This window comes from Maylandia zebra, linkage group LG5 (assembly GCF_041146795.1).
Source record: "Maylandia zebra isolate NMK-2024a linkage group LG5, Mzebra_GT3a, whole genome shotgun sequence".
NCBI classification, from domain to species: Eukaryota; Metazoa; Chordata; class Actinopteri; order Cichliformes; family Cichlidae; genus Maylandia; species Maylandia zebra.
The window spans coordinates 6,728,273-6,755,192 of NC_135171.1; the positions used below are offsets into that span (position 1 = coordinate 6,728,273).

General features: G+C 40.0%; 1 protein-coding gene across 2 annotated transcripts in view; it reads left to right on the forward strand.

Annotated features, from left to right (window-relative positions):
* Positions 1 to 1,904: 1,904 nt before the first annotated feature.
* The window catches only part of phf2 (PHD finger protein 2), a 41,061-nt gene continuing 16,045 nt past the window's right edge, over positions 1,905 to 26,920 (forward strand). The window contains exons 1-11 of one of the 2 annotated variants that reach the window (XM_004559855.5): positions 1,905 to 2,433; positions 16,741 to 16,826; positions 16,958 to 17,072; positions 18,056 to 18,216; positions 21,312 to 21,453; positions 21,567 to 21,753; positions 21,895 to 22,057; positions 23,524 to 23,611; positions 23,896 to 24,002; positions 25,200 to 25,291; positions 25,392 to 25,481. In XM_004559855.5, coding sequence (XP_004559912.1) covers positions 2,336 to 2,433; positions 16,741 to 16,826; positions 16,958 to 17,072; positions 18,056 to 18,216; positions 21,312 to 21,453; positions 21,567 to 21,753; positions 21,895 to 22,057; positions 23,524 to 23,611; positions 23,896 to 24,002; positions 25,200 to 25,291; positions 25,392 to 25,481 — 1,329 coding nt within the window. In that variant the 5' untranslated portion in view covers positions 1,905 to 2,335. The remainder of the gene's footprint in view (positions 2,434 to 16,740; positions 16,827 to 16,957; positions 17,073 to 18,055; positions 18,217 to 21,311; positions 21,454 to 21,566; positions 21,754 to 21,894; positions 22,058 to 23,523; positions 23,612 to 23,895; positions 24,003 to 25,199; positions 25,292 to 25,391; positions 25,482 to 26,920) is intronic. The other variant, XM_004559854.5, reaches the window with a different exon arrangement.

Sequence of the window (26,920 nt, forward strand, 5' to 3'; positions counted from 1 at the left end):
AACAGGAAGAAACCTCTGTCAGAACTACACCTGGGGAGGTGCAGCCGTATGCTGTAACTACTTGTTGGGTGAAAGAGAAGAGACCACAAACTGTGGTCCTCTCCCACACAGCTCTGTGTCAAACAAAGTTGTCATCCAGTCTTTAAGTGATGACCTGATGAACCCTGTTTCCAGGTCCAAACTACTCTGCATGTATTAAGGCTGTTGTGTTTTTAACATGTGTTAATACTTTATATCTTCTTCTATTTAATCTGAACAAGCCCCTAAAAAAAGTCAGTGATCACTGTCGGCCTCTCTCGGTTTCTATCATCACTATTCATCTGCAGCATGTTTTAAAGCTCAGTTTTTAAAACCTCACGATGTAACTACAGCCCAGCACATGCAGCAGTACATTAATAACTAACCTCGTATTGTGGATGGATTATCTCAGTTGTTCTCCTGACTGAAGTTTGGCCCGTTTACAGCTTCCTGCCATGCGATTGCATTTGTCCCTAACCATCGGGAACCCTCACGTTAACAGCTGTAAGAAAAAGGACGTTTTCTTTGGACTCTATGGAAAAACCTTAGTACACATCCCGTGATTTAATAGCTCGTAGAAGCACGTTAGCAAAAACTTGAAGTAATTATTTTCTGTATGCCATTATCAGTCTCTCACATCGTTCTTGAGAAATTTTGCCCCACTCTTCATTACAACCTTGCTTCATTTCATTGACGTTTGATGGCATTCATTTATATACCGCTCTCTTAGGGTGCCATCACAGCATTTCAGTTCTTGACTTTGGGTGACTGCAACACCTTGATTCTTTTGTTTTCCAGCCATTCTGTTGCAGATTTGTGCTTGACATCACTGTATTGTTGCATGACTCAGCTTCAACCGAGCTTTAGGTGTTGGACAGATGGCCTCATATTTGATGCTCAAGCACCTTGGTAAACAGAGGAGTTTATGGTCAGCTCAATGTCTTCAAGGTACCCAGTTCCTGTGGCTGCACAACAAGCTCAAATCATCACCCCTCCCCACCACTGTGCTTTACAGATGGTATGCAGTATTTATGCTGATATGCTGTGTTGGGTTTTTGGGCAAACTTCTTCGCCTTGGTCTTGTCGATCCAAAGGACATTATTTCAGTAATCTTTTGGTTTCTTCAGATGCAACTTTGCAAACCAAAGCCATGTTGCCATGTTTTCTTTAGAGACAAAAGGCTTTCAGACAAGCCATAGTTGTTTGGTCTTTTTCTAAATGTAACATGTTTAACATGCTAACTGTAGCGTTTGCAGTTTCCCTGAAGATTACATGGTTTGATTGGGGGTGAATTTCTTCTCCTTTCATAGAGGTGAGGCTGCATAGAGAAAACTTTTTTTCACACCACTGTAAAATGGCTTGTTTAATACATAAAAAGGTGCAGACTGAGATTTGGTGTCATGGACAAAACCTCATGCTGGTTTATAATCAGTCAGCCAGGAAGGGCAGTGGACTTGTGAAGAATGCAACATGTGTCTGACAGGGAATCATCTGTTCTTGCAAGCTTATAGTTCAACTACCTTATTACAAAGTGACATTTGATTTCGATTCTGTTTTGCTGAGATGATGTTGAAATATTTTTATGATTGTATTATTATTATTATTATTATTAATATTATTATTATTATTATTAAATTCCAAATACATGAAATGTAGTAATAATAATAACAACAACAATAATAATAACAACTGTATTTATAGAGAGGATATCATGATGTACGGAAATAGTGTGTAATTTCGTAATAACAGATTATGTAATAATTAAACAATCATATCTTTCCTAATGGCGGCTAAGAACGCGGCATTTAAATTGTATTCATCGATTAACAATAAACTGTCTGGGAACAGAAAGCGTTTATTTCTCGGCATTTGAGCGTTCCACCACAGGGGAAAAAAATCCGCAAGTCCATTTTAGATCGATCTTTACGCTCATTCATCGGATCTAAAGCTGCTCCCTGACGTAACTTACATTTGTTTATTTATTTACCTCGCAGCGACATCGAGACTACATTTTCTTGTGGCTCCTAATATGAGCGCTTCGGTGCCGCGCTGTCACCAGGGGGCATGCACATAGTAATAATAACAATAATAATGCATTTGAGGAAAGCCTGCTACGACGAGCCTCCATCGTTTCTAGCTCCCCGCACAAACGCCAGCCCGGCCGCGGCGTGATGGAGCTGTGCGCTTAGGTTCATGTGTCCGGCGGGACTGCCCCTGGCTTTTTTTCTGGGGAAGATCATATTGGATCATATTGTTTGCAGGACGTTGTTCCTCCTGCAGCCCCCCCAGTCTATCCCGACGTAGTTGTGAATTGAACATGGCGACTGTACCAGTATATTGCATCTGCAGATTACCTTACGACGTGACCCAGTTTATGATCGAGTGCGATGCTTGCAAGGACTGGTTCCACGGCAGGTAAGTCTCGATTGTTCGCCGTACTGTATTTTGGGGCGGTTTGCATTTGTGGGAAACAAACAAAAATGGCGAGGTCTCGGTTGCGTTTGACAGCTTTGTGGCTCTCAGTCGCCCGTCTACATCTGAAGAGAGGCCGCTTGGAGAAGAAGAAGAAGGCGGAGTTATATATAGCCGACCGGGGTTGTGACATTTTTTCGCGAATAACACAAAACAGATTTCCCTTATTGGAATAAATACGGTGGTTAATGGGAGGATTTCGGTGTGAGCTTCGGCTATTAATTGCACTTAACGGCTCTTTAACATCCCCGCATAGCCCCAGCCTGCCTTCCCGTTGTAAGGAGCGGACGACAGCGGGGGAAGCCTCCGCAAACTCGCCGCTCATTTTTGTGACAAATGCTCGTCCTTCCAGACACGTTAAGGGCAACATTTCGTGCCTATTGCCGGGAAATATTGTCACATTCGAGTCGCTCTTCCAGTTTTCACCGGCCGTGTTAACCGAGCGCGGTGGAAAATCACGACTCGAGTCCGAGCTTCCCGAACTCAGCCCCGCAGCCTTCCTGCCAGGCGGCAGCTATGGCTGACAATAGCCCGTGCTGGATGTCCTAAGCTTCAGCAGCGGAGGGGAAATAATTATTAGTATTGGTTTGACTGGTTTGTCACTAGTGTAGACTACGACTGTTAGCTCATACGTCTCCCCGAGTATAGTGCGAAACGTATCGCCCGCCGCTGCTCATCACTTTCCCTGCTGTACACACACTGTAATGGTCTCAACCAAATCCCAGTTATCATCCTTTCGTTTTTGCCTGCTGTCGTTATATCTGTTCTTACACGAGTCTGTGTCTGGACTGGCCTTTGCTTTGGGGTGTTTAGAGCTGTTCGGCTGCTCACTGCCTGTCTTTTTGTTAACCCGTCATTTGTTAATCGCGTTTCTTTCGGTGAACAAGCCCTTCAGAGCATTGAACAGTATTTACGCGCCTGAACGTTAACCCTTTAATGTTCCTCCGCCGGCCGGCTGCCCGCTGTCTGTATCACACTGTCTAAATCATTCGAGAATTAAGGCATGGCAATAGTCCAAGACCTAGAAGCCAAACCACCAGCAAAATACATGTTGTTTCTCCCCCCGAACATCGTATTTCTGCTTGTGTTATTACCTGCATCACACATTTTCACTTACCTGTCACATTCTGTAAGTTTGTGATCCTGATAAAAAATAGAGCAACTGCATTTTTCAAACCATAAGTATATTTAAAGTGGATTTGCACACACCGTACATTGGCGCTCCAATTATTCAGGCCCCTGAGGTGGACCATCATGAGGAACAAATCAGGTTACTAACATCAGGTTCCCTTAAAAAAAATTTAACAAATGTTGGACCGAGTAATGAATTTCTTCTCAAATTAATATTAGACCACTGATAAATACTTGCATTTTAAAATAATATTCATGTACATGTTCAGCTGTTAGGAGCGGATGTGTTAAGTTCACATGTATCATCAATATAATTATGATTCACAGTCTTAGCATGAGTCCACACATGATGATGTGATGTAACAGAAACGTGAACAAAATCTAATCATTATCATCTAAGTGATCACTGAATCCTCTGGGACTTATACACATGGTGATCCATACATGTATGGGTATCACATATACATTGGCTGTTAGAGTCAGAAACAATCGTTCTACAAAGAGCTGCAGCAGCCTAGCTTTGCCATGTCTGACAACACTCTACTTTCCTACAACCTTTATGCATTCGTTTTTATATCCTGTAGTCATTTTGGTTTGGGCCACAGTTGAGTCACTGCAGTGTTCAGGACAGCGCTTTGGAGATGCTGCTTGCAGTCATGGCACCCAGCTGTTGTTGATCAGGAAACAGTTCAAACGCTAACTGCTCCTAAAACCACACTGTCTGGTTTTCACTGTACATTTCTGTTTTATCTTCATGTTAAATGAACAAAACCAAGTGAGTTAGCCTCGGACTTGTTGCATTTTTAAAATGGAAACTTCTTTTAAAAATAAAAATCAACCTTATAATCAAAGTGTCTTTATTGAGGAAGGCTGCTTTAGTCTGTTTTAGTTCATTATTAATACTCGTGGGAGCTCAGTTTACCACCTGGCTTCAGTCTCACTGCACTTATCAACCTTTGATACAAAAAGCAAGCAGCTGTTTTCAGCAAATAACCTACAATAAACCCACAATTAGTGACAAAGCTAGCTGGTGATGGCTTATCCAAAAAGCAGTAGTTGGAATATTTTTCTCAGGAGGTGGTGATCAGTTGTTAGATAAAAGGGGAAAAAAGTAAAAAATAAGGATTTAGAACACGTTGTTACAGTGAAAATAACTGGTTCAGACCTCAGCTAGGTCCTTTCTGCTTAGTTTGTATGTTTGCACTCTGCCCATCCATGGATCTTCTTACCCGTGGATGTGAGCTGGACGGGTGTTCACGTAGAATAAAAGAATACCAAAATTCTGAAAATGCAACATGCCCACCAGCACAGAAAAAACAACACATTGAACAGCAAAAACTATAAGCTGAAGATTGCAACTAGTGCAGCTGCCACAACAACTCTTACAGCCCTGATTTATTGATAAGAATGGCTGTAAGAGTTATATCAGGAAGTAGTTTGTGTTGTTATCATGAAATACATTTTACCACTTTGTCTGAGACACTTGTCATTGCTGTTGTAAAATCAGTTATGATCCAAAGGCTAAAATGTTTGCAGTGGTTAACATTATATATGCTGAAGCTAACATGACGTAACTAATGTTATGTCTTATAGGATTGTCAGTAGGCTGCCTGTCAGTCATCCTAACATCTCAGTCTATGTTCTGTCAGCTGAGTATAATGTTTAAACAAATGGTCTACCAACACCATGTCAGTGGCTTAAATCACATTTTAATAAATAATTATGGCTGAAATCATCTAATTCTCTTCGTACTGGCGCTGACTACAAAATGTTTGATGTTGTGACATTCTGAGTCAGCAAGACTGAAAAATGCTATACAAGGCCATTCCTTTCCAAGACAACTGATATGTTGCTTAACTACAACATTTATGTATTTAAAGTCCGTCAAATTGTAACAAAAGCTGTCTTAACCAAATATATCTGGATAATTCTTTATTAAAATACAACATGTTAACATGTATTTCAAGAGAATAGTGTTTGAACATGGCTGTGATATGACTTGTTATCAGGTATTGGTAAATAATGTTTAAACTAATACTGTAATACATATTATATATTACCTTATTACAATTTTGAGCAATTGTTCTTCCCACTTGATGTTTGCAGTTATTTTGGCGCTGCATGAATTCACTTTATGCTTGTGGTAATTAGTAACAAAAACGTTCTTTACGTTGAATTTGTGCGTTGACCAGCAGCCACGGTGAGTTAATGCATGTGAATGAGTGAAACACTGGCATTAACCATGCTCTGCATTTTCATGGTGTAGTGAAGTTGTAAATGCGCAGAGGGAAAGTAAACAGAGGACAGCCGTCTTAACTGGCGCTATTCTATTCTACTTTAACGAACGGCTGTCAAACTGGAATAAAACCAAGCAACTGAAACCAGGTGTAACCACATTCTTCACAAAGATGTGTGGACACCAGCACTGAAGAAGCCAAGGCTAGGACTGCTAGCACTGCTGGGGTTAGCTAGCAGACAAAACTAATCTGACACTGTGTGCGTTTGCAAAGTTACACACAGCGCGAAGTGTTACATAACTGAGCGACATTTAAAACATGAATTGTTTAACAGGGAAGATAATTAGTGGTTTCATATAGCCACTAAAATGCACACAGTGTATTTGTTTGGACAATGTTGAACTTTGTCTATTTAAAGTGTGTTTAAACAAGTAGCAAAGCAATCAGCAGGAACATCCGTGACACATGTGTGTTTTTGGCCTACCAGAATTACTCCATGAGTGTATTGACAGCTCATCCAGAAGGTCAGTTACCTCAGTTAGTGTCAGTGGAGTGAAAAGACAAAAGTTCAGGTTTTAGATGTTTGGCATAAAACTAACAGAGCATTTCATAAAAGAACATGGGGCGATCGTGGCTCAAAGAGTTGGCAGCTCGTCTTGTAACCGGAAGGTTCGGACAGTCTCGGTCGTTGTGTCTTTGGGCGAGACACTTCACCTGCCGCCTACTGGTGATGGCCAGGGGGGCCCATGGCACTATATGGCAGCCTCGCTTCTGTCAGTCTGCCCCAGGGCAGCTGTGGCTACAACTGTAGCTGCCTCCACCAGTATGTGAGAGTGAAGGAATAGTGGAATTGCAAAGCGCATTGCAATTCCACTATAGTGCTTTTTGAGGGCCCCAAAAAGCGCTATAAATGCAATCCATTATTATGATTATTATTAACATCATGCGAACATCCTATCAGTCATAGTGGTGGTAGTGTGATGGTCTGAAGCTGCTTCGCTGCTTCAGGATCTGGACAACTTGCCGTAATTAATAGATCCATGTGTTCTGCTCTTTACCAGAAAATCTAGAAGGAGAATGTCATCAGCTCAAGCACAACTGGGTTGTGCAGCAGGACAAAGATCCAAAATACACAGTGGCTTAGTAAAAGTCCAACTTAAGTCCTGTCGACATGCTTTGCCATGACCTTAAATAGGTCCTTTATGCTTGAAAACCCTCCAATGTGGCTGAATTAAACAAATTCTACAAAGAAAAGTGAGGCAAAGCGTTGTGAAAGACTCATTGCCAGTCAATGCAAATGCTTGATTAGAGTTCTCGCTATCAATGGTGATTAGATATATGTAAGGCATTTACTTTATCACACAGGACCTGGTAGATTTGGATATCATTTTTCCTTTAAAATGCATTTTGTATTTACTTGTGTTATCGTTGTGCGCATGTTTAAATTAGTATGACAATCTTAACAAATATGGAAAGAAATCAGGAAATCATGAAAATCAGGAAATCATGTGTTTGTGTTTACAGTGGGGGAAACAGCTTTGCAAGTTTGGTCACTTACAAACAGTCTCAAATTTTATAGTAATGTCATTTTAATGGAAAGAGACAGACTAGCAACCAAACATCCAGAACAAACATGTCACGAAGTTATAAATCGATTTTCATGCAATTGAGTGAAATAAGTATTTGATCCCACAGGATTGGGTGTATGCCACATGGGGACACAGATTACAATCAATCAATCAATTACAGATACTCCTGATCTCAGCTGATGTGTATAAAGCACACCTGTCCACAGAATCAATTTCTTCCATTCCAACCTCTCCACCACCAGCTCAAGACCAAAGAGCTATCAAAGGACATCAGGGACAAGATGTAGACCTGCACGAGCCTGGAAGCACGACGCTTGGTGAGAAGGTGACAACTGCTGGTGCGATTATTTGACAGTGGAAGAAATATGAAATGACCCTCAGTCTGGAGTGCCATACAAGATCTTGCCTCATGAGGATGGACTGAAGTCTCTCGGTGCATGCAAGGCTCCCCTCACTCAAGAAGGCCCATGTACACACCTGTGAACCTGTGCCAGTGAACATTTCAATGATTCAGTGCTATGAATGAAGTGGTTAGATGAAACTAACTCAGCCCATCAGCTTTGGAAGAAGAGAAAAGCAGAGTATGATGTAAAGAACACTATACCTACTGTCAAGTGCTTTGGGGCTGTTTTTCTGCTTAGGGTACAGGATGACTTCACCGCATTAAGAAGTCAGTGGACGAGTCAATGTAGTATTCAGTCCTGGACGTGCACCTCCTTCCCTCTGCACTGAAGACGGGTCGTAGATGGGTACTACCAAGGCAATAAAGGAGTGGCTAAAGAAGAAGCACATTAAGGTCACAGAGTGGCGTAGCTAGTCTGCAGACCTCAATCCTATAGACAGTCTATGGAGGGAGTTGAAGCTTTGAGTTGCCAAGCAGCAGCCAAGCAACCTAAAGGATTTCGAGAGTCTAACGCAGGAGGAGAGCAGCGAAATCCTTCCACAGACGTGTAGAAGCCTGATGACCAACTACAAGACGTTCTTACTGTTGTTCTTGCCAACAATGTTTTTTTCACCAATTACTCAAATACCTTTTTCACTTAATAACATACAAATCATTTTATAACTTTTATGTAATGTGTTTTTTATGGATTTTTAAGCGGATATTTTGTCTCTCTCCATTCAAATAAAGCCACAATAAAAAGTAGACTGTTCATTTCTTTGTAAGTGAGCAAATTCACAAATTCAGCAGGACATCAAATAATTATTTCCCCACTTTTTAAAAAACATTTTCTGATTAGATCTTTATTGTCATTGAACACCGAGCATTGAAATGAGTTAGGAGCTTCAGCAGTCTTCAGCATAAAGTAACATTATAAATTAAAGAAAGAATGTATGGCAACTTGATAATTTAGCAATTATCTGGCAGCTTTTTGAAATCTGATGAATTAATAGCAATTACTTATTAGCCAACATGATTGTTTATACATGTACTTATCGTATTTAATCATTGCTCCCTGCCCTGGCACACACTGACTACACAGCCCTCCAATGCCCTTGAAAACCATCTCTTTCACTTTTTTTTAAATGATTGAAACTTTTTAATCCTTTTTTTGGGGGGGGGGCATTTTGCCTTTATTGGGTAGGAACAATGGAGATAGACAGGAAAGCGGAGAGAGATAGTTGGGAAGACGCAGCGCTGGGTCAGACTCTGGTCATGTGGTAGCAGCCTGCTGACCCAGTAAGCTAAACTGGTGTCCAAATTAGGGCTGAACGATTATGGAAAATAATCTAATTGCGATTTTTTGCCCCAATATTGCAATTGCGATGTGATATGCGATTATTTTTTAAGGTCTTTGTCTTCTGTATTATTAAACAAAGACAAGCAATACATCATATAGTATGGCCAATACTATATTACATTAATTTTAAACTGTTCTTTCCTGGAAGACAGACCTCTGTTATGATGACATGAGGTGATGCATGAATTGATGACTGACATTTTTATTTAACTTCTTCAATCACAACAGTATATTTGAACATACACAATAGTTTATTTTTAGCTTACAAACATCTGAGCATAAAGTGCTGACAAGGAACCCTGGTGTAAACATTAAAATGAAAGTCAGTACAATGTGCAGATTGCAGAAATATACATAAAAAAAATCAGTGGCTTTACCACACTCAGTTTTTCGACATCTGTGAACTACTAGACAGTCATTAAATTAAAAAATAATATTAAATAAATAAAACTAATAAATAAAAAATACACACATCTTACTGATCTCTGCAGTCAGTAACATTACACATAAAGTGCAAACATAATAGCAATTGTATAAACACACACACAAACACGCCTTTAAAATTTAAAGGCGTGAAATTGGACGGTCTAGTTCTGATTAGCGTCACCGCTGTCTCGGTGGAGTTTAATAAACTCGGCCGTCTGCTTCTTGCTATCTAAAATATAACCAGACACTGGTGTAAATTCTCGACTGTCTCATACTTCTGTTTAATAAGTTTTCTGTTTGACGTTTAGTCAGCTGTGTGAAAACCAAGGAGGAACCCACCCGGGGGATTAATAAAGTTTTATTTTATCTAATCTAATAACTTTAATCTCAGCCAAACCGATTTACTCACGAACAAACAAAACACTGAAAAAAAGCCCAACAATAACATTTTTAGGTTGTCTAAGTGACTTATATATTACGTTTAACCCGAGCAGCGAAACTCCGCGGTGATCTGAAAATGATGTGCCGGGAGTTGTGCCGTTATCGCAAATGCGATATATCGTTCAGCCCTAGTCCAAATGGTTGCAATTTTCCTCAGAGCAAACAAGTCTCAACACTAAAAGCAGGTTTTGATGACTTTGAGCTTTGTTTAACTTATTGAAAACATGCCCTGCAGCAAATCTGCACTTTGTTGGACAATGTTCAGTGTGACGTATTATATGGAACAAGATACAAAACCTTTTTTTGCTTATTAGATAGATGTTATCCTCACAGCGCCAGACACTTTACCTAATAAAAATATATCTTTATATATTTTGATGTACTGTAAGAAAACAGATTCTGCGAGCTGGTGATGGAGACTTGATTTCAAGAACATGCCACCTGTAAACGTTTGCTTTATGATATAACGTCTTCTTTCACAGAATGGCTTCATCAGTGCGTCCTGGCGTTGACTGTGTTAAAGCTTTAACTAAAACCATGGTTTTGGTGTGGTCATTGCTTAGAACCACAGTTGCATTATGTGTCATTCCCACACTAGCCACAGGGGAAGGCCCCCTTTGACCACACTGGGTCCTGGGGAGTTGCTGTACAATAGGTTTATATGAACTTCTTACTGCTGGATTGACTGTGGTAAAATAAATGCACTATTAAAGCTAAACAGAGAGTTCAAACAGGACTAAAGCTCACCGGCTTTACATAGCTGGATGTATGGGGACTTGCATAGTACAGAAACAGTTGTCAGCAAGTCTTGCACATAACACAAGCCGAATTCAACACATCCTGCAACTGCTTCACAATAAAAGCCTGAGGAAATTTGCTGAGCATGCAGGTGGCAGAACATTTAAAGCTGTGCTCTGTGTGGGGAGGGAGACAGAACAAAAGACATGCTGTGGAAGAGAGCCAACGATGAATGATTAAATAATTAATTAATGTTTAAATGCAGAGAGGTGTATAAACACATAGTGAGAAAGGTGACTGGAGAAGAAACACTCAATGGAATCCCCAACAGCCTAGACCAATTCCCGCATAATAAGGGAGGATTCACAGTCACCTGATCCAGCCCTAACTATATCCTCTAGCAAAAAGGAAAGTTTTAAGCCTGATCTTAAAAGTAAAGAGACAGTGTCTGTCTCCTGAATCCAAATTGGAATCTGGAAGAGTGCTCTGACAGCTGCAAGCTATGCCTATAATTCTACCGTTAAATATAGTAGGAATCACAAGTAAAGCTGCAGTCTGAGAGCAGACTGCAGCTCTAATAGGGTGATATGGATATTAAGATAAGACGGGGCCTTCCTATTCAAGACCTTGTATGTGAGGAGCAGGATTTTGAATTCAATTCTGGATTTAACAGGAAGCCAATGAAGGGAAGCCAAAACAGGAGAAATCTGCTCTCTCCTTCTAGTCCCTGTCAGGACTCTTGCTGCAGCATTTTGGATTAATTGAAGGCTTTTCAGTGAGTTTTTAGGACTTTTGATAATAATGAATTACAGTAGTTAAAGTTGGGAGTCATCTGCATAGCAGTAGAAATGTATGCTCTGCCTTCTAATAATAGTGTCTAAGGGAATTGTGTATAATGTAAACAGAATTGGTCCTAGCACTGAACCCTGTGGAACTCCATAACTAACAAATTGGAGTCTATTAGATTGCAGCGCAGTACCTGTAATACCTACAGCGTGCTCTAATCGCTCTAATAGGATATTATGGTCGACAGTATCGAACGCTGCACTGAGGTCTAGCAGGACAAGCACAGAGATGAGTCCACTGTCAGAGGCCATAAGAAGATCATTTGTAACCTTCACTAAAGCTGTTTCTGTGCTGTGATGAGCTCTGAAACCTGACTGAAACTCTCCAAATAAGCCTCTGCAGATGATCTGTTAGCTGTTTGACAACTACTCTTTCAAGGATGTTTGATATGAAAGGAAGGTTGGAGATTGGCCTATAATTAGCTAAGACTGCTGGGTCTAGAGCTACATTCTGTATTACACATAAAGTAAGATGTCCAAAAGTTTATTGGTATTAGAAGATATATAAGACTAAGACAACAGAGAGGACGCATTTTGTATTCAGAAAATGAATATCACTGGCTTTTTAAATATGTTCAGCTTGATTTCTTAAGGTTACTCTGCAACTCAGAAGAGCAAAGTGTGTAGAATGGGGATGTCAAACTAGTCTTGAACCACATACACCCTGCTTTGGTCTCATGTGGGCTGTATAAAACCCAGTAATGTTTCTGTTATTTAATTGTTTAAAACTTAATTACTTTCATCTTTTATGAATGGCCATGTGTCAGGTCCTTATCAGTAGGAAACATCCAAAATTTATGCCATTCATGCTCACGTTTTCCAATTCCAGTGTGCTGGATTGGAATCTGTGCCAGGACACCCCTCTTCAAGAGTGTAGTTCATTGTAAAGTAGCTCGCTTTTGTTTGTTATACTAAAAAAAAGTCATGACAAAATAATCATAAACGAATGTATTATTTTGTATTTCTTTATCTAACCGTCTTTTTCTTCTTACTAACCATTTAAATGCTTACACATTTCACTTGTCTGGGACTTTGATAACAAGTGGCTGTAGCTCAAGAGGTAGAGCACGTTGCTTCCTAGTTGGAACATTGGTGGTTTGATCCTTGACTGCATGCCAAATATTCTTGGGCAAAATACTAACCCCAAGTGAATGTGCATGAATATCAGTTTGAAAGCATAGAAAAAAGTTCTATTGTGAAAGGGTGACTGAGGCATATTGTATTGAGTGCTCAGGTAGAGTAGAAAAGCACTTTATAAGAAGCAGCTCATATAGTATTTTACTGAACCCTATGCTCATTTCCAGTCTGCTTATTGTAGGTTTTAAGGTTGGGCAATTGGACAAATATATCGACTATCGTTGATGGGCTGCCCTGTCGTTGATAGTTTTTACAAGGGCCATTTATTTATTTATTTGTCCATGAGTAATTTTTTTGATAATGTTGGTTGAAGCCAACAGAAGCAGTCAACAGAAATAAATAATAGCGCTGTTTTAACGGCACCCTCCTCGGAGTGCACTCAAATGCAGCAGTGACTCATAACAGAAAAAAGAACAGCAGTAGCCTATGTTCAGAAAAAAAGCCTTTTATTTAAATAAAAACGTATCTGTCACTCGACACACACTCGACCAAACAACAAATTAGCTAAAAATCAAAATGTCTCTTCCAGCAAACATTAAAAAAAAATCTCCAACGTAAACATAAGTCTTTTGTGCGATTTGGCGCATCTCAAATAAATAAATAAATAAATAATCCAAAAAGTAGCTACATTATTACTGAAACAAACAAGAAAAGAAGGTAAAATATTCCCTCCAAACAAAATGCATGAATTCTTTGACAGGAAATTAAGCATGTTTACTTTCTCAGGTTTTAGCAGTGTGCACAGGTGGTTAACAACATTACCAGCGGTGTTGAAGACGCGTTCTGAAAGTGTGCTTGTTGCTGGTACACGCAGATATTTTGGTGCCATGTGTGACATCAATGGGAAACGTTTTTCATTTTCCACCAAACCAGTTGATTGTCTTCTCCATCTATGACCATCTCGCTGAGATAACAGTCCATTTCTCCTCCAGTGTGCAATTTGGTAATTAGTTTGTCCATGTTTGGACTTCTGTGTTCTAAACGCACAAAGTCCATGCATGATTACATTGCTCTGCCCATCGAAAAGTCTGCGCGTGCGCGACTATATGACCTATCGTCGGCTATTGGACTGACGATTGTTGGCTGCAAAATTTTACATATTGCCCAACCTTAGTAGGTTTGTACTAAAATAGCTTTGCATTAATCACACTACACAGTAGGGGTTGATGGTGTCATCAAGCTGCGCCTGTTTTTGCGCCTGTTTTGGCCGAAAGCATTGCAGCGGCTGCAAACAATATCATCTCCAAATAATGCCGGGCGACAGTAAAAGCAAAGAGACGAAACACGTTTTGGAATATGAGAAAAGCCAAAAACTGCACTTCCTCCACTTCCCTACCTTTGATTCATTAATGCTGAAATCTCTCGCAGCTGCTCTATTCCCATGTTGTTGCAGTATATTAATGACTAACCTCGTATTGTGGATGGATTATCTCAGTTGTTCTCCTGACTGAAGTTTGGTCCGTTTACAGCATCCTGCCATGCGATTGCATTTGTCTCTAACCATCAGGAACCCTCACGTTAACTTTTATCGAGTGGAAAAAAGTTAGTGTTCATCCTCCAGCTTCACTGTGTTTATGTTATGCTAACATAGCTGTGTTGCTAGCAATCACGTAGCACATCATTATATAGCAGCTAGCCCAACTTCAGTAACCCTAAAAAAGTCACTGCTGTTTATTTTTCTGTCTTCTTTTATGTTGGAAGTGATAGCAGAGCTGTACGTTTAATCTTTTCAGAAATCTCTCAGTCAGAACATGGTATGTCATGTTTAGGTGGAAACTAGCGAGCTAACTTCCTGCTAACTTCTAACTCTGTTAAATTTAATAAATTCTGTTTTCATGGATGCCTGGATGTTAAACTTAATTGTTAAACCTGGTAAAGCAGCAACGCTGATGATTTTATTAAAGATGAAAGAATGTAGACAGTTTTTAACTCTCAGTGATGCAGCAGTGTTCGTTAGACTTTGGGACCTGAAGTGGATGGCGTTTTGGACCCAGATTACTCTGCGAGACTGCGATAGCTGTCATGCTCTGACAATCCATCAATCGGTGCAGCTTCGTAGCTTAGCAAAGTCGTACTAAAACAGTTTTAGATCGATTTTTGAGCGCCATGTACCACATAGAGTCGGTTTGAGGTCAGTAAGCACAACCAGAATTCATAAATAAGGCGCACTGTCGATTTTTGAGAAAATTAAAGAATTGTAAGTGCGCCTTATAGTGCGGAAAATATGGTATATAGAAGAAAAGAATATATCACGATATATATCGTTACCGCACATGCTTCAAATTATACCTCAATATGGATTTTAGGCCATATCGCCCAGCCCTACTACACAGAAATCCTTGTTGTCTTATATTCTATATTAAGTATACACTTGACCACAGTGAGATACATACTGTGCACTGAATTGTGTGAACCTGTGGTAAAATGAAGAATGATATTGTAAGCATCAATGCTGTGCCTCACACAGGAGGGTAAAAGGTCAAAGTCAGTTTCAGAACTGCTCAAATACAGCACTCACAAAGAGATGAAAGAACTTTGGTGTAGCTCAGACCTGACCCAGGTTTAAAAATACATCCTGCTCTGTTACAATCACTTTGTAAACTGAGGCAGCAACAGGTAACATGAGTGTGAATTCAGTCTGTCACTGTGAGACGTGTCGATAATTTCCTTTGTTACTGAAAATTGTGCACTTTTCACATTTAGTATGGATTTAAAGCCACTGATGTGAAAATGTCATGAAGAGCCATGTGTCCCTCTGTCCAAACACACCCACCCACTCTTCTGTGTGACTTCAGTGGATGTGAGAGGGCCTGGTAGTAAAGCTGTGGAGCTCCCACAAAGAGTCAAAAGAATACATTGTGTAGAAACTCCCAGTTCACCGAGTTTGAGAACAGCGGCTCCAAACGGGAGGAATTTGGACTTGCAGGAGTTAGAGAGAGAAGGGAAGAGCTGCGCATCACTGTCATCATAACAAACCACACTAATGCTGTCTTGAAATATCTTTCAGTTTTGGTGATTTTTCCTTTGCTGCATTTGAGCTGCAAAACTCTTGTTTTTTTCTTCACTTCAAAAGTGCAACTTTTGCAACAGCAACAGTCATTTTCTCACGACTAGCAGTTTGCCCTTGTGCTAATTCAACCAACATTTCCTTTTACTACAGTCGTGCTACAAACCACAGAGCTACAATATAGACTGCGTCTGCATCTGTGTAGATGGATATTTATAGGCTACTGATACATGTTCCTGTCCTGAGGTCTTGATGGCCCTCTGCTGTCTGTCAGCGTAGACCATGCATCACTTCAAAGGACCATGCTGATGTTCTTTGGTTGGTGACCACGCTGGAGTGTAGATTTTTCTTTCCTCCTCTGTCACTACAAATTCTATTGTAGACGTATACAAAATCGATTTATATGCATATGCTGTTAAAGAGCCAGAAGAAAAGTTTTGAATATTTTTCAGTAATTTAGTAATCAGGTTTTTTCAAAAGGCAGCTTCAAATTTTTTACTTTTAACTGTTTTTTCACTTTTAGTCTTTTTACTGAAAAAGACGCCACCATGAGATGTCATGACCTCACATAGACCTAAGTATGTAATAGATAAATAATCAGGAATTCTGGCATTTTTTAATGTTAACATCTCATGAAATAGCAAAAAATTTCCTTTTTAATTTACTATTTATTTTATCCCGTCTTCTCTTTTTTTACAGTTGAAAACGCTGAAAGCTAAATTTGCTGCACAAGCAGTTTTTTATAATGTGGAAGAACAGACCAGTTGTTGAAATTGTACTTCATTTTTGGAATTAGGATGATTTAATCCTAATTCTTAAAATTTACATTTCCAAGATGAATAATCTACCCAAACTTTTTCCTCACAGCCATTGGCCACAGCCAATCACACTTTTACTTTAGTTCATGTGCAGAAGGCTGTTCCTCGCCATTAAAAAGTATTTCCTCTCTCATTTCAGCTGCGTCGATGTTGATGAAGACGATGCTCCAGACATCGATATTTATCACTGTCCAAACTGCGAGAAGACCCACGGCAAATCCACATGTGAGGAGTTGCACTGATTCAAATGATTGAAATTCGCTGTGGTGTGATCATTCCACATCTTCTCATTTGCTGGAACAATTTAGATTTGATTGCTGTCAAGTTCTGACTGATTCTTTCTGTTTGCTCTCTAGTGAAAAAGAAAAAGAACTGGACCAAACATGACACAGGCCAAAGCACCGATATCAAAGCTGTTCAGAACGGCAGTCAGGTCTTCATCAAGGAGCTCCGCAGCAGAACGTTTCCGAGGTAAAAACACAGAACAACTCCTTACATGAGAACAATCGCATTACAGTTCCTTTTTTCATGTTCTTCCTCTACAGTAAGAAAACTTTAGGCCTCTGTGAGTTCTTTTTTTGTATCTTTTAAATTTATTTTGGGTTACACTTTGTTAAACAGACAAAATGAAAAGTCAGTCTTGACAGTTCCATAAGGAGGGTTAGAAGTGAAACTGTGAAACCAGCTGGTCGACGTTAAGAGATGAAAAAGAAAATGAAAACTTAAAACCAGATGAGTCTGGTGCTGTCGGAGGTTTCTTCCTGTTAAAAGGGAGTTTTTCCTTCCCACTGTCGCCAAAGTGCTGCTCATAGGGGGTCATATGATTGTTGGGTTTTTCTCTGTATGTATTGTTGTAGGGTCTACCTTACAATATAAAGTGCCTTGAGGTGACTGTTGTTGTGATTTAGCGCTGCATAAATAAAACAGAATTGAATTGATTGCTTGACTGTATCTGGCCACACCCCTACTGACCCAGGCATTCATACTATAAAACATCACACATGGGATTTTGCAATGTGAAAAGTGTAAACAAATCAGTGTGTGTCATGTTTATTTTAACCACAGCTTCATAAGACCATCACCTGGTACAGTTTATTGTAAAGAACAAATTGACTTTCTTGCTTTAATGTGTTTGAGACCATCAGATGTGTTGTGCTCAGGTGGTGTTGTAAATATGTGGCTCGACTTAAATAATATGAGATAAAATGGTGAACGTAAAGCTTTCTTTATAATTGAAGTGATCATATTTATGACTCAAACTGATGAAGGAATATTGCGTGTATTGTTCCGGGTTTGAATAACTCCACTAGGGGGCACTGCCTGGTAACATTTCAAAGACCTGCTTTCAGATAGTGTCACATGCTGCTCACATAGAGCTCAGATGTGATTCTGTTTCTTCAGCTTAGAGCACATTAAGGATGTTCTCTCCTCATCTGGCTGTGTGTGCTTATTAGTGCTGATGACATAGTGGTGAAGCTCAGTGGCAGTCAGCTGACCATGGATTACCTAGAGGAGAACGGCTTCAATGAACCAATCCTGGTTCAGAAGAAAGACGGTTTGGGCATGTCCATGCCCGCCCCCACCTTCTACATCAGTGATGTGGAGAACTATGTTGGTAAGAACATCTGTCACCAAACCATACACACTGAAAAAAAGGGATTGGCCAGCTCTTGGATTTATGTAAGCATCTTGCGTGTATTTAACACAATTGCCTCATGGTTTAAAGTTAAGTGTAACTATATAGTGTAGAAACTACATAATATGCAGAGCAGGAAGATTAAATTGTTCATATCATGTTCGAGTGAAGTAAGTCAATAATATAGCAATGTTAAATCTTGCGACACTGCAAGGGATTTCAGTCTTGCACGCTTTGGATCGTGGTTTGAGGAAGGCATCCATCTCAGTCAAGTCGAACAGCTGCCTCTACTTTTTTTGGTAAACCGAAAGAAGTAAATTGGGTGGTTGTTACATTAAAAAAAGTCTACCTTGTAATTTGAACACAAAATTTTCATGTTTCTATCTTGAACGTAATTAAATCATGTAGGATCTGTACGAAATTCAACAACTTAATTTGTTCTTGTTGAGATGACCTGATACAATCTAGTAAGAGTGGTTAGTTGCTGGACTCATGAACATTAACAAGATCACATGAGATTTCAAACTGCAGGAAAATCACTAGAACGTCTTGATGCATTCTCAGTCATCCAGGAAAGTAAATCTCCAAAAGTTGATTCTGTTCATCTGGACGTAGCATTTTGTGGGATGAGTGACGAAATGTTTCTCCCACAAAACGCTACGTCCAGATGAACAGAATCAACTTTTGGAGAAAATCACTAGAGTTACAAGAGGCAGACAACTACACACACACACACACAGAACGTGTATGCTATTGCTTTTTATTGTGTTTTAACATGTCAAGGACAAAAACGTACAGAAAATTCTGCATCAAGCCTTGAAATCATAGCTTTCCTACTTATGTCCAGCCTGGATTGGTGACATGGTGGTTAGCGCTGTTGCCTCACAGTAATAAGGTCCTGGGTTCAAATCCACAATATGGCTAGTTTGCACTGATTTCTCTCTGGGTATTCTGGTGTCCTCCCACAGTTAAAAGTCATGCAGTTACAAGAGTTAGCTTAGGTTGATTGGTGATTCTAAATTCACCATAAATGTTAATGCGAACGGTTGTTTGTCTCTATGTGATTGACTGGTGAGCTGTCCAGTGTGTACCATGCCTCGTAACCTAGCCCCCCTGCAACCAGGATAATGATAGGAGGATGTTAGTTGTTGTAGACCCATTCAACTTTCATGTTAACCAGACTCTAGACCAGGGGTGTCAAACTCAAATACACAGTGGGCCAAAATTCAAAACTGGAACAAAGTCGCGGGCTAACGTTAATATTTATTGAAATATATTTATTCCTCCAGATATAAGAATGAATCTTTTCTTATGAACTCAAACACATTTTGCTGAAAAACTGAATATGGATCAACCAAAGCTTAATACTAAACAATATATATATTAGCTGTATAATACCAGTAGGCCAGCTCTAATAGGAATTTGGTATGGCTTCGCGGGCCAAATGTAATTAGGCTGCGGGCCAAATTTGGCCCACGCGCCAGAGTTTGACACCTATGCTCTAGACTTTGTTGAACATTATGTAATATGAAGTCAACATGTAGTATTTAAGAGATCAAGTAGTACTGTGGTAAAGGTTATTGAATAGTGTTGACATAAAATGACAAAATTGTGAAGGATTAAAATATTCCAAGAGCTCAACTTACTTCATCTAAACATGTTTCAATCACGTTTCATGAACACAAAATGCACAGGTTTATTGACTATGAATAAGTTGAGTTGATTTAACTCAGTTGTTTAAGTTTCTGCCAAAGCAAAACGTTTGTGTGCAACCAATGTCCACTATTGAATTAAGTAAATCCAACATGGCCTTTTTTTCAGTGCAGTACTATAACTGAAGCTAGTACTAATCCTTCTATAACAACCACTGCATTCACAGTTACTTCTACTGAGGCAGCCGCTATTGCTCTTTCTATTACTTTTCTAACGTCAGCCACTGCTGCTGGTGCATTACAACAGCATCTGTTTGTTACTACTTTATCTGCTCTTGCTGACATACTGCAGTATGTCCTGAAAGTCATATAAAAGAATTATAAGTAAAGATATCTAACAGCCCAGGACAAGTACATGCAAGTCCATGAAGGAGAACGAAAACACAAAGCTTACTGTGAGTACTTGCAAAATACTTGATTAAAACCAAATGGGAAAGAGAAACAAAACAAAAATATGCAAACAAAAAACTGTAGTGTAGTAACATTAAAGGTAATTTAACAGTAATAATGATATTGAACGTGTAGGCTGAGCGTTAACCTTTCAGCTGACACCAGGTTACACATGTCAGAATTGACATTTGAACAAGAAGGTGGACTGCTAAGTTGTCAGCTAATGTTAGCCAGCTGTCTTTGGTGTAATGAACAGCTAACTTAGCTAAGTGCTAAGTAACAGCTAAAGAATACTGGAATTTCACTCACTTTAACTGAAGAACACACGTCTTGAAGCGTAGCTCATAGCATTTGTTAGCCATTCAAACCTGCTGTTCCCAAACGTTCAAAACAGTTCACTGCATGAAACATTGTGATTATTATCTTTTGAGAAAATTTAATGTGATTTGGCTTCTTGTTGTTGGATGGAGATGCATATTATTATTGGAAGAGATCCATGTTAATATTATAAATGTTTTTTGCTGTAATTCTGCGTTTTTCACTGCTGAGAAAAGTTTCGTTTGCTGACATTAGATCTTCTACTCTTAACATTTTACAAAGCGTGCAGATCCCCTGTTTTAACAGTCATAAGAGCATCTTCATTTACAAACACGATTGAAGCCAACACCAGCTGTGGCTTTAAAATGCAGCACGTGTGTGAATATGAGAGGGAAATGTTGGCACAACGAATGACTAATGTCATTTGTTTTAGTCGATGACCTAAAACTAAAACAAATGACATGATTAAACAAAAAGCTGTACAATGCTCTCTGCGCTTCAGTAGGGGGCGCGCGTGTTCTTCTTGTCTTCTCTGTGCTGCAGACATTTTCTGTTAAACAGTTTTCCGCCTAATGAAAATGTTTAGCCTGTAGGTGGTTACTCTACCTTCAGCTCGTTTTATTGTGTCTTCCTCACCCCTGGCCTTTGTCTCAGGTCCCGATGTCAGCGTGGATGTGGTGGATGTCACGAAGCAGACAGACAGCGAGATGAAGCTCAAAGAGTTTGTCGACTATTACTACAGCACAAACAGAAAGAAAGTATTAAACATCATCAACCTGGAGTTCTCTGACACGAGGTACTAGCTCTCTGCCTGAAGGCAATGTTTGAAAAATGAGATCTGGCTTCTAAAGATGCCGGCTGCATGGAAAACTCACAGTGCTAATTTCTTTTTCTGTTTGTCTGGGACAGGATGAACAGCATAGTGGAGAGTCCACAGATTGTGCGGCGGTTATCTTGGGTAGAAAACTACTGGCCCGATGACGCTCTGCTCGGGAAGCCAAAAGTCACCAAATACTGTCTAATCTGTGTTAAAGACAGCTACACAGACTTCCACATCGAGTGCGGTGGCGCCTCTGTCTGGTACCACGTTCTCAAGGTTAGAGAAGTGTGTCGGGATGATGGGAAGTCAAAATATATTCGGCACTGATTCTGAGGCTTTGACAGGAAACACGGAATTTATTTCACTCCTTTGCTCATATGATGGCGATGACGCTGGAAATTGTGATTATGTTTGCAGGGAGAAAAGATCTTCTTCCTCATTAAGCCCACCTCGGCCAACCTGTCTCTGTACGAGCGCTGGAGGTCGTCGTCCAATCACAGCGAAATGTTCTTTGCTGACCAGGTGGACAAGTGTTACAAATGCACATTGAAGCAAGGCCAGTCCCTGTTCATCCCATCAGGTCAGAGCTGGTCTCCTCTCATGAGTCTAGCTGAACATGTTTCGCTCTTTTCCTGTTCTCATGAATGAATGGGACAGACAGAAGCCTTGTTGACTCAATCACAAGCAGGAATCACACTTCCCGTGTCCGTGAGTCCACTTTGGTCTCAGTGATGTAAATTTTATCATCAGACGGTCAGCACGAAGGCCAATGCGGACATGCCTGCCAGTTTTTTTTCTTTCCCAAGGGTAGTTTGAGGTGTAGCTGAGCGTCAAGCAACCGACCTTCTGATCTGCTGACGACCTGCTCTTCTTCCTGAGCAGCAGCTAGAATAGAATAGAGTAGAATGCCTTTATTGTCACTATACAGATGTAAAATGAGATACAGAGCATCTCCTAATCAGTGCAAACATGTGGGAAAAGAAGCTAACTTAGCTAAGTGCTAAGTAACAGCTAATAAGATAGTCAGTATGAGCCCCTTTTTACTCATAGCTCAGCTGTTATCTTCAGCTGGTGCATCATGTATGACGTTGGCCTGATTTACACTTGTGCGGGGAATCTTTGTAGAGCCTGTATCTTCGGGGTTTTTTGTTTTTTCCCCAGAAGCAAATATAATTGTCCCTCAGGTTTTTCAGCTCTTTGTACACTCCCTCACATCTCTTCTCCCTCTAGGAATCTGCTGACAGTTGTGATTCTTGTATCGATGCTGTGATTATTGTTCTTTATACTGAAGCGATTATTGTTGTTCTCTCACTGATGAATTCAAAAAAAGTATTTGGAAATGCACAAGAGGAATCAGTGGTCCAGAACAGGCCGATCACAGTAGTTGCAGACTGTGTCAGCCCCGACGTGTAGTTACATTTCTCAGAAGGTGCACTTCCCAAAGTAAACTGCAAGCTGCTTTGCAGTCCACTTTCAGCAGCTTCTCCTTTTCACATTGTTTAGGACTTGTTACTTGGTCTGATCTGATACTGAACTGCAGTGACCGATATTTTTTCCACGTAGCCTAAAATTGGACTCTCTTATTTTAGCCTTATCTTGTCTTAAAACCAGAGAGGACAGATCGCATGTGGCTAGTCATAAAACATGCATATACTGGTGCTGTCAGCGTTAATCTCGTTAAAATGACGTTAACGCCACAGACGCATTAACGCGGCAAATCTCTGTTAGCAAGTTAACGTGGCTCGCCCCGTGCGAGGGGCTGCACGGCATCAACGCATCAGCGCGTTTAGCTCGTTAACACGTTAGCGCCATGCAGCCCCTCCCACAGGGCGATCTGCGTTAACTCACTAACAGAGATTTGCCGCGTTGATGCGGTTATGGCATTAACGTCATTTTAGCGAGATTAGCGCTGACAGCACTAGTATACAGGTAATACTTCCTTAACAATAAAAATGCAAGAAATGTTGTTGTTTGCATTCAGAATGCTGCATTGATGTTATTCTTGTAAATACTGGATGATTATCTTGTCTCATCTGGTTCCTTCAGGTTGGATCAATGCAATACTGACACCTGTCGACTGTCTGGCGTTCTCTGGACACTTTGTCCACAACCTCAGTGTGGAGATGCAGATGAGGTTTGGGCACCTTCCTTTTCACACACATTCATTCTTTACGCTTGTTTTTAGTGCACTGGGTTATAACGTGATCCACTGTGCCTCCTGCAGACATTCCTGTGGTGATCTAGTGTGACCTTAAAGGCCTCGGTTGATATTATTCAGTAGTTTCCAATTCTTTCCTGCTCCAAATTCCACCAATTCTGTTTATGAATTCTCCCTCTTTAGAAGTACTTTGTGAATTCCATCCTTTGTTAGTAATCCGTGATGATGTTTAGCTGAAACCTTTTTTTTATCTTCCTCAGGGCATATGAAATTGAAAAACGGCTAAAGGTCAAAACTCTCACTCCTTTCCCCAACTTTGAGACGGCGTGCTGGTATGTGGGGCGACACCTCCTCGAACGATTCAAAGGTGAAGTCTCAAATCGCGTCGGTGTAGTTATAGACTCCGGCTTTGCGTGTGGTACTCTAATGTAAACACTCATCCTCGTTTCACTTGATATTTCTCCAGAGGAATGCGTGAATGCGGAGAAAACACAAACACTGTCAGAAATGCATCTTTTTTTCTGGGCTGCACATTCAGCATGTGGCTGCATGTCTGCAGCGCAGATGAGGAGCTGGATGCTCTAATATTATTTCAGTCATTAAATCGGTGAATCGCAGAGTTCACAGATGATTAGCTTCAAAAGGTTTGGCCCAGCTAGAATCACTTGCTCCATTACAAGCCTGTGTTTAAACTCCCTTCAGCTGGCGTGGCCCAACTGTTTATGTTTCCAGCATTTTCTGTGTATGTTCATGTGTTAAAACCAGATTGTGATTTTGTGTGGTGCACGCCACCTCCAAACTATAAAGCTCTGTCATTAATATGCCATTATTCTTTTGAAAAGCCACCTATTATGCTTTTCCTTATTTTCTGTCATATGTAGTATACGGTTCAGTCGTGGACACACATATTGAACGTGGCTTCAAATAATGAGTTCAGTGTATTTGCATGTAATCCTTCAGACGGCTCTCTCAGGCAGTGATTTTCTGCTCTCCTCAAAGATAGGAAATACACCCCAATATGGTAATCTCAGAAGCCCCACCCACTAGTTCTTTGTTTGTGAGGGGCAGCCAGTCACAGGAAAGTCGGTTTACAGAAACGGTGGCCTTAAAGGGAGAGGCTTGTTTCACACAGAGCTGCGCTAGGCTCAGCGTGAGATAAATAGGGATTGTGAGTCATGAAAAGCTGGTCTAGTAGAAGATAATATCCAGAGTAAATCAGCAAGATGATGGTGGCTTGCACCTTAAGAGCTTTAACATGCCGCTTGGCTGTGTTGGGGTTGATCTGCACGTCTGAATTAAGGTAACAGGACAGTGTTGTCTAAACACAAAGTCGCCCTGTTGATGGGAGTCCCTCTTCTGTACACTGAGGAGTGCAGTAGCTTTATCTTCTCTCAGCTGTTCTCCTGTTGATCAAAGGCTTATTTCAGTTAGATCCTGTAAATCTCGCCACCACTGGGAATTTACACTGTCCGTTGTGCCCTTTTTAACTGCAGTAGTCCCAGCTGCTCACAGTTCAAAGGCCACGATTCACTCAGTGATAAAATTTGCATTCTTTGCTCTGTAGGTTTACATAAAGCGAATAAGCAGCCAGCTCCATACCTGATACATGGTGCCAAAATCATCAATGGAGCCTTTAGAGCCTGGACTAAAAAGCAGGTATGGAGGCAACTAAATACAAAATAGAGTGTATCTAGTGTCATGTATCTGTCTATTTTCTTAGAAACTTTTTTTGTATTTGTTTTGTTTTTTGTAACAGGCTCTCCTGGAACATGAAGATGAGCTTCCAGAGAACATGAAGCCATCACAACTCATTAAGGATCTTGCCAAAGAGATCAGATTGTCAGAGGTATTTTTATTTCTAGGTGGTAATTTCATAGTTTTTTGGCTCCAGGAGAAATTAATGTTTCATATTATGACATATAGGAAACCATAGAGGTTTGTCTAGAGGACGATGCCTTATTTTTGCTAATCAAAAAGCTTAATATTCATATTTGGTTTTTGCAAATTAACCCTTTCCACTTAGGCCTCTCCATAAACTCTCAAATGTCAGATTTGCAGAAAAATTAACATTTTATTGCCATCAAAGAAGGCTGATGTTCTGTAGATTATGAAGCCCTCGTCTTTCCGCTAATCTCAATGATAAAAAATACTTTACTAAATTTTTCTTTACTTTTAAAATTGGAACTTTCTTTTGGCAAAAAATTATTCTTTTGTTACATGTGGTAGCAACAAAAAGCAAACCAAATCTTAGCAGCTAACATTTAGCCAACAGCTAACATTTAGCTATCAGCTAAATGTTAGCTAACATTTAGCTGATAGCTAAATGTTAGCTAGCTTATCTAGCATTAAATACCATGTTAGTGCTATGAATAGCTGTTGTTCAGATAACTTGTTACTAAAAGATTAGCTTGCAACACACAGTGGCATTGTGTTTGCAACCAAATGGTGAATAGAAAGAATGTGTTTTTATGTTTTGTTTGTATCTCTTAGTTGAGCATACAGTTAGCCCAGTGGTTAAAGTAGGATTTGCCAGGTGGGGGTCCCTAGGTTCAGGTGTAGCAGAGACAACTACATCCTCCTATACATATGTATAAGCTCATGTTACGTTTGCCATTACAGGTGCTTTGTAACTTCTTGACAGTATAAAGCTGGAATTCTGCAGTTTTTACTAAAGAACATGATACACTTAAATCAATGACATCTTCTACAAGCGAGTCCTCCTACTTAGCAGCCATATTAAAAAGCATCTGAACACTAATATTTGCATTTACCTTAAAGCATTATTTAAATTAGCTTTCATTTTAAAGGTCAGCAAGACACACAAACTTTATGCATCGAATATTCAGAGAGTTTGCTCACTCTTCACACAGATGGGATTTTAAAAGCTTCTCCTCTGGTATTCATAAAACTTTCGTTCTATCTAAAATTCTCTCATAAGTTTCAGTTTAGACTTGAGGGTCCTTCTCTTACAGTGTCTCAGATTTTAAACCCACCAGTGACCAAGGATATCACAGTCTGCCCTGCATCAATCCAACATAGTTCATCACTGAAAACCAGAGCACAGCACTGCAAACGACCTGCTCTTAATATCTAGTAAAATATTGAGGAACATGGAATTATTGTCATTTAAAAAACATGTTGGAATATGAAACATCCCTATGTCAGCAACACATCATCTATAGATCCAGTATCTGAATAATAAAACTTTGAAATGAATTAGAACATTACATATAGACTTTAAAGTTGATCAAATGACACTTCCTGAGCACCTGGACCGCCTGGGAA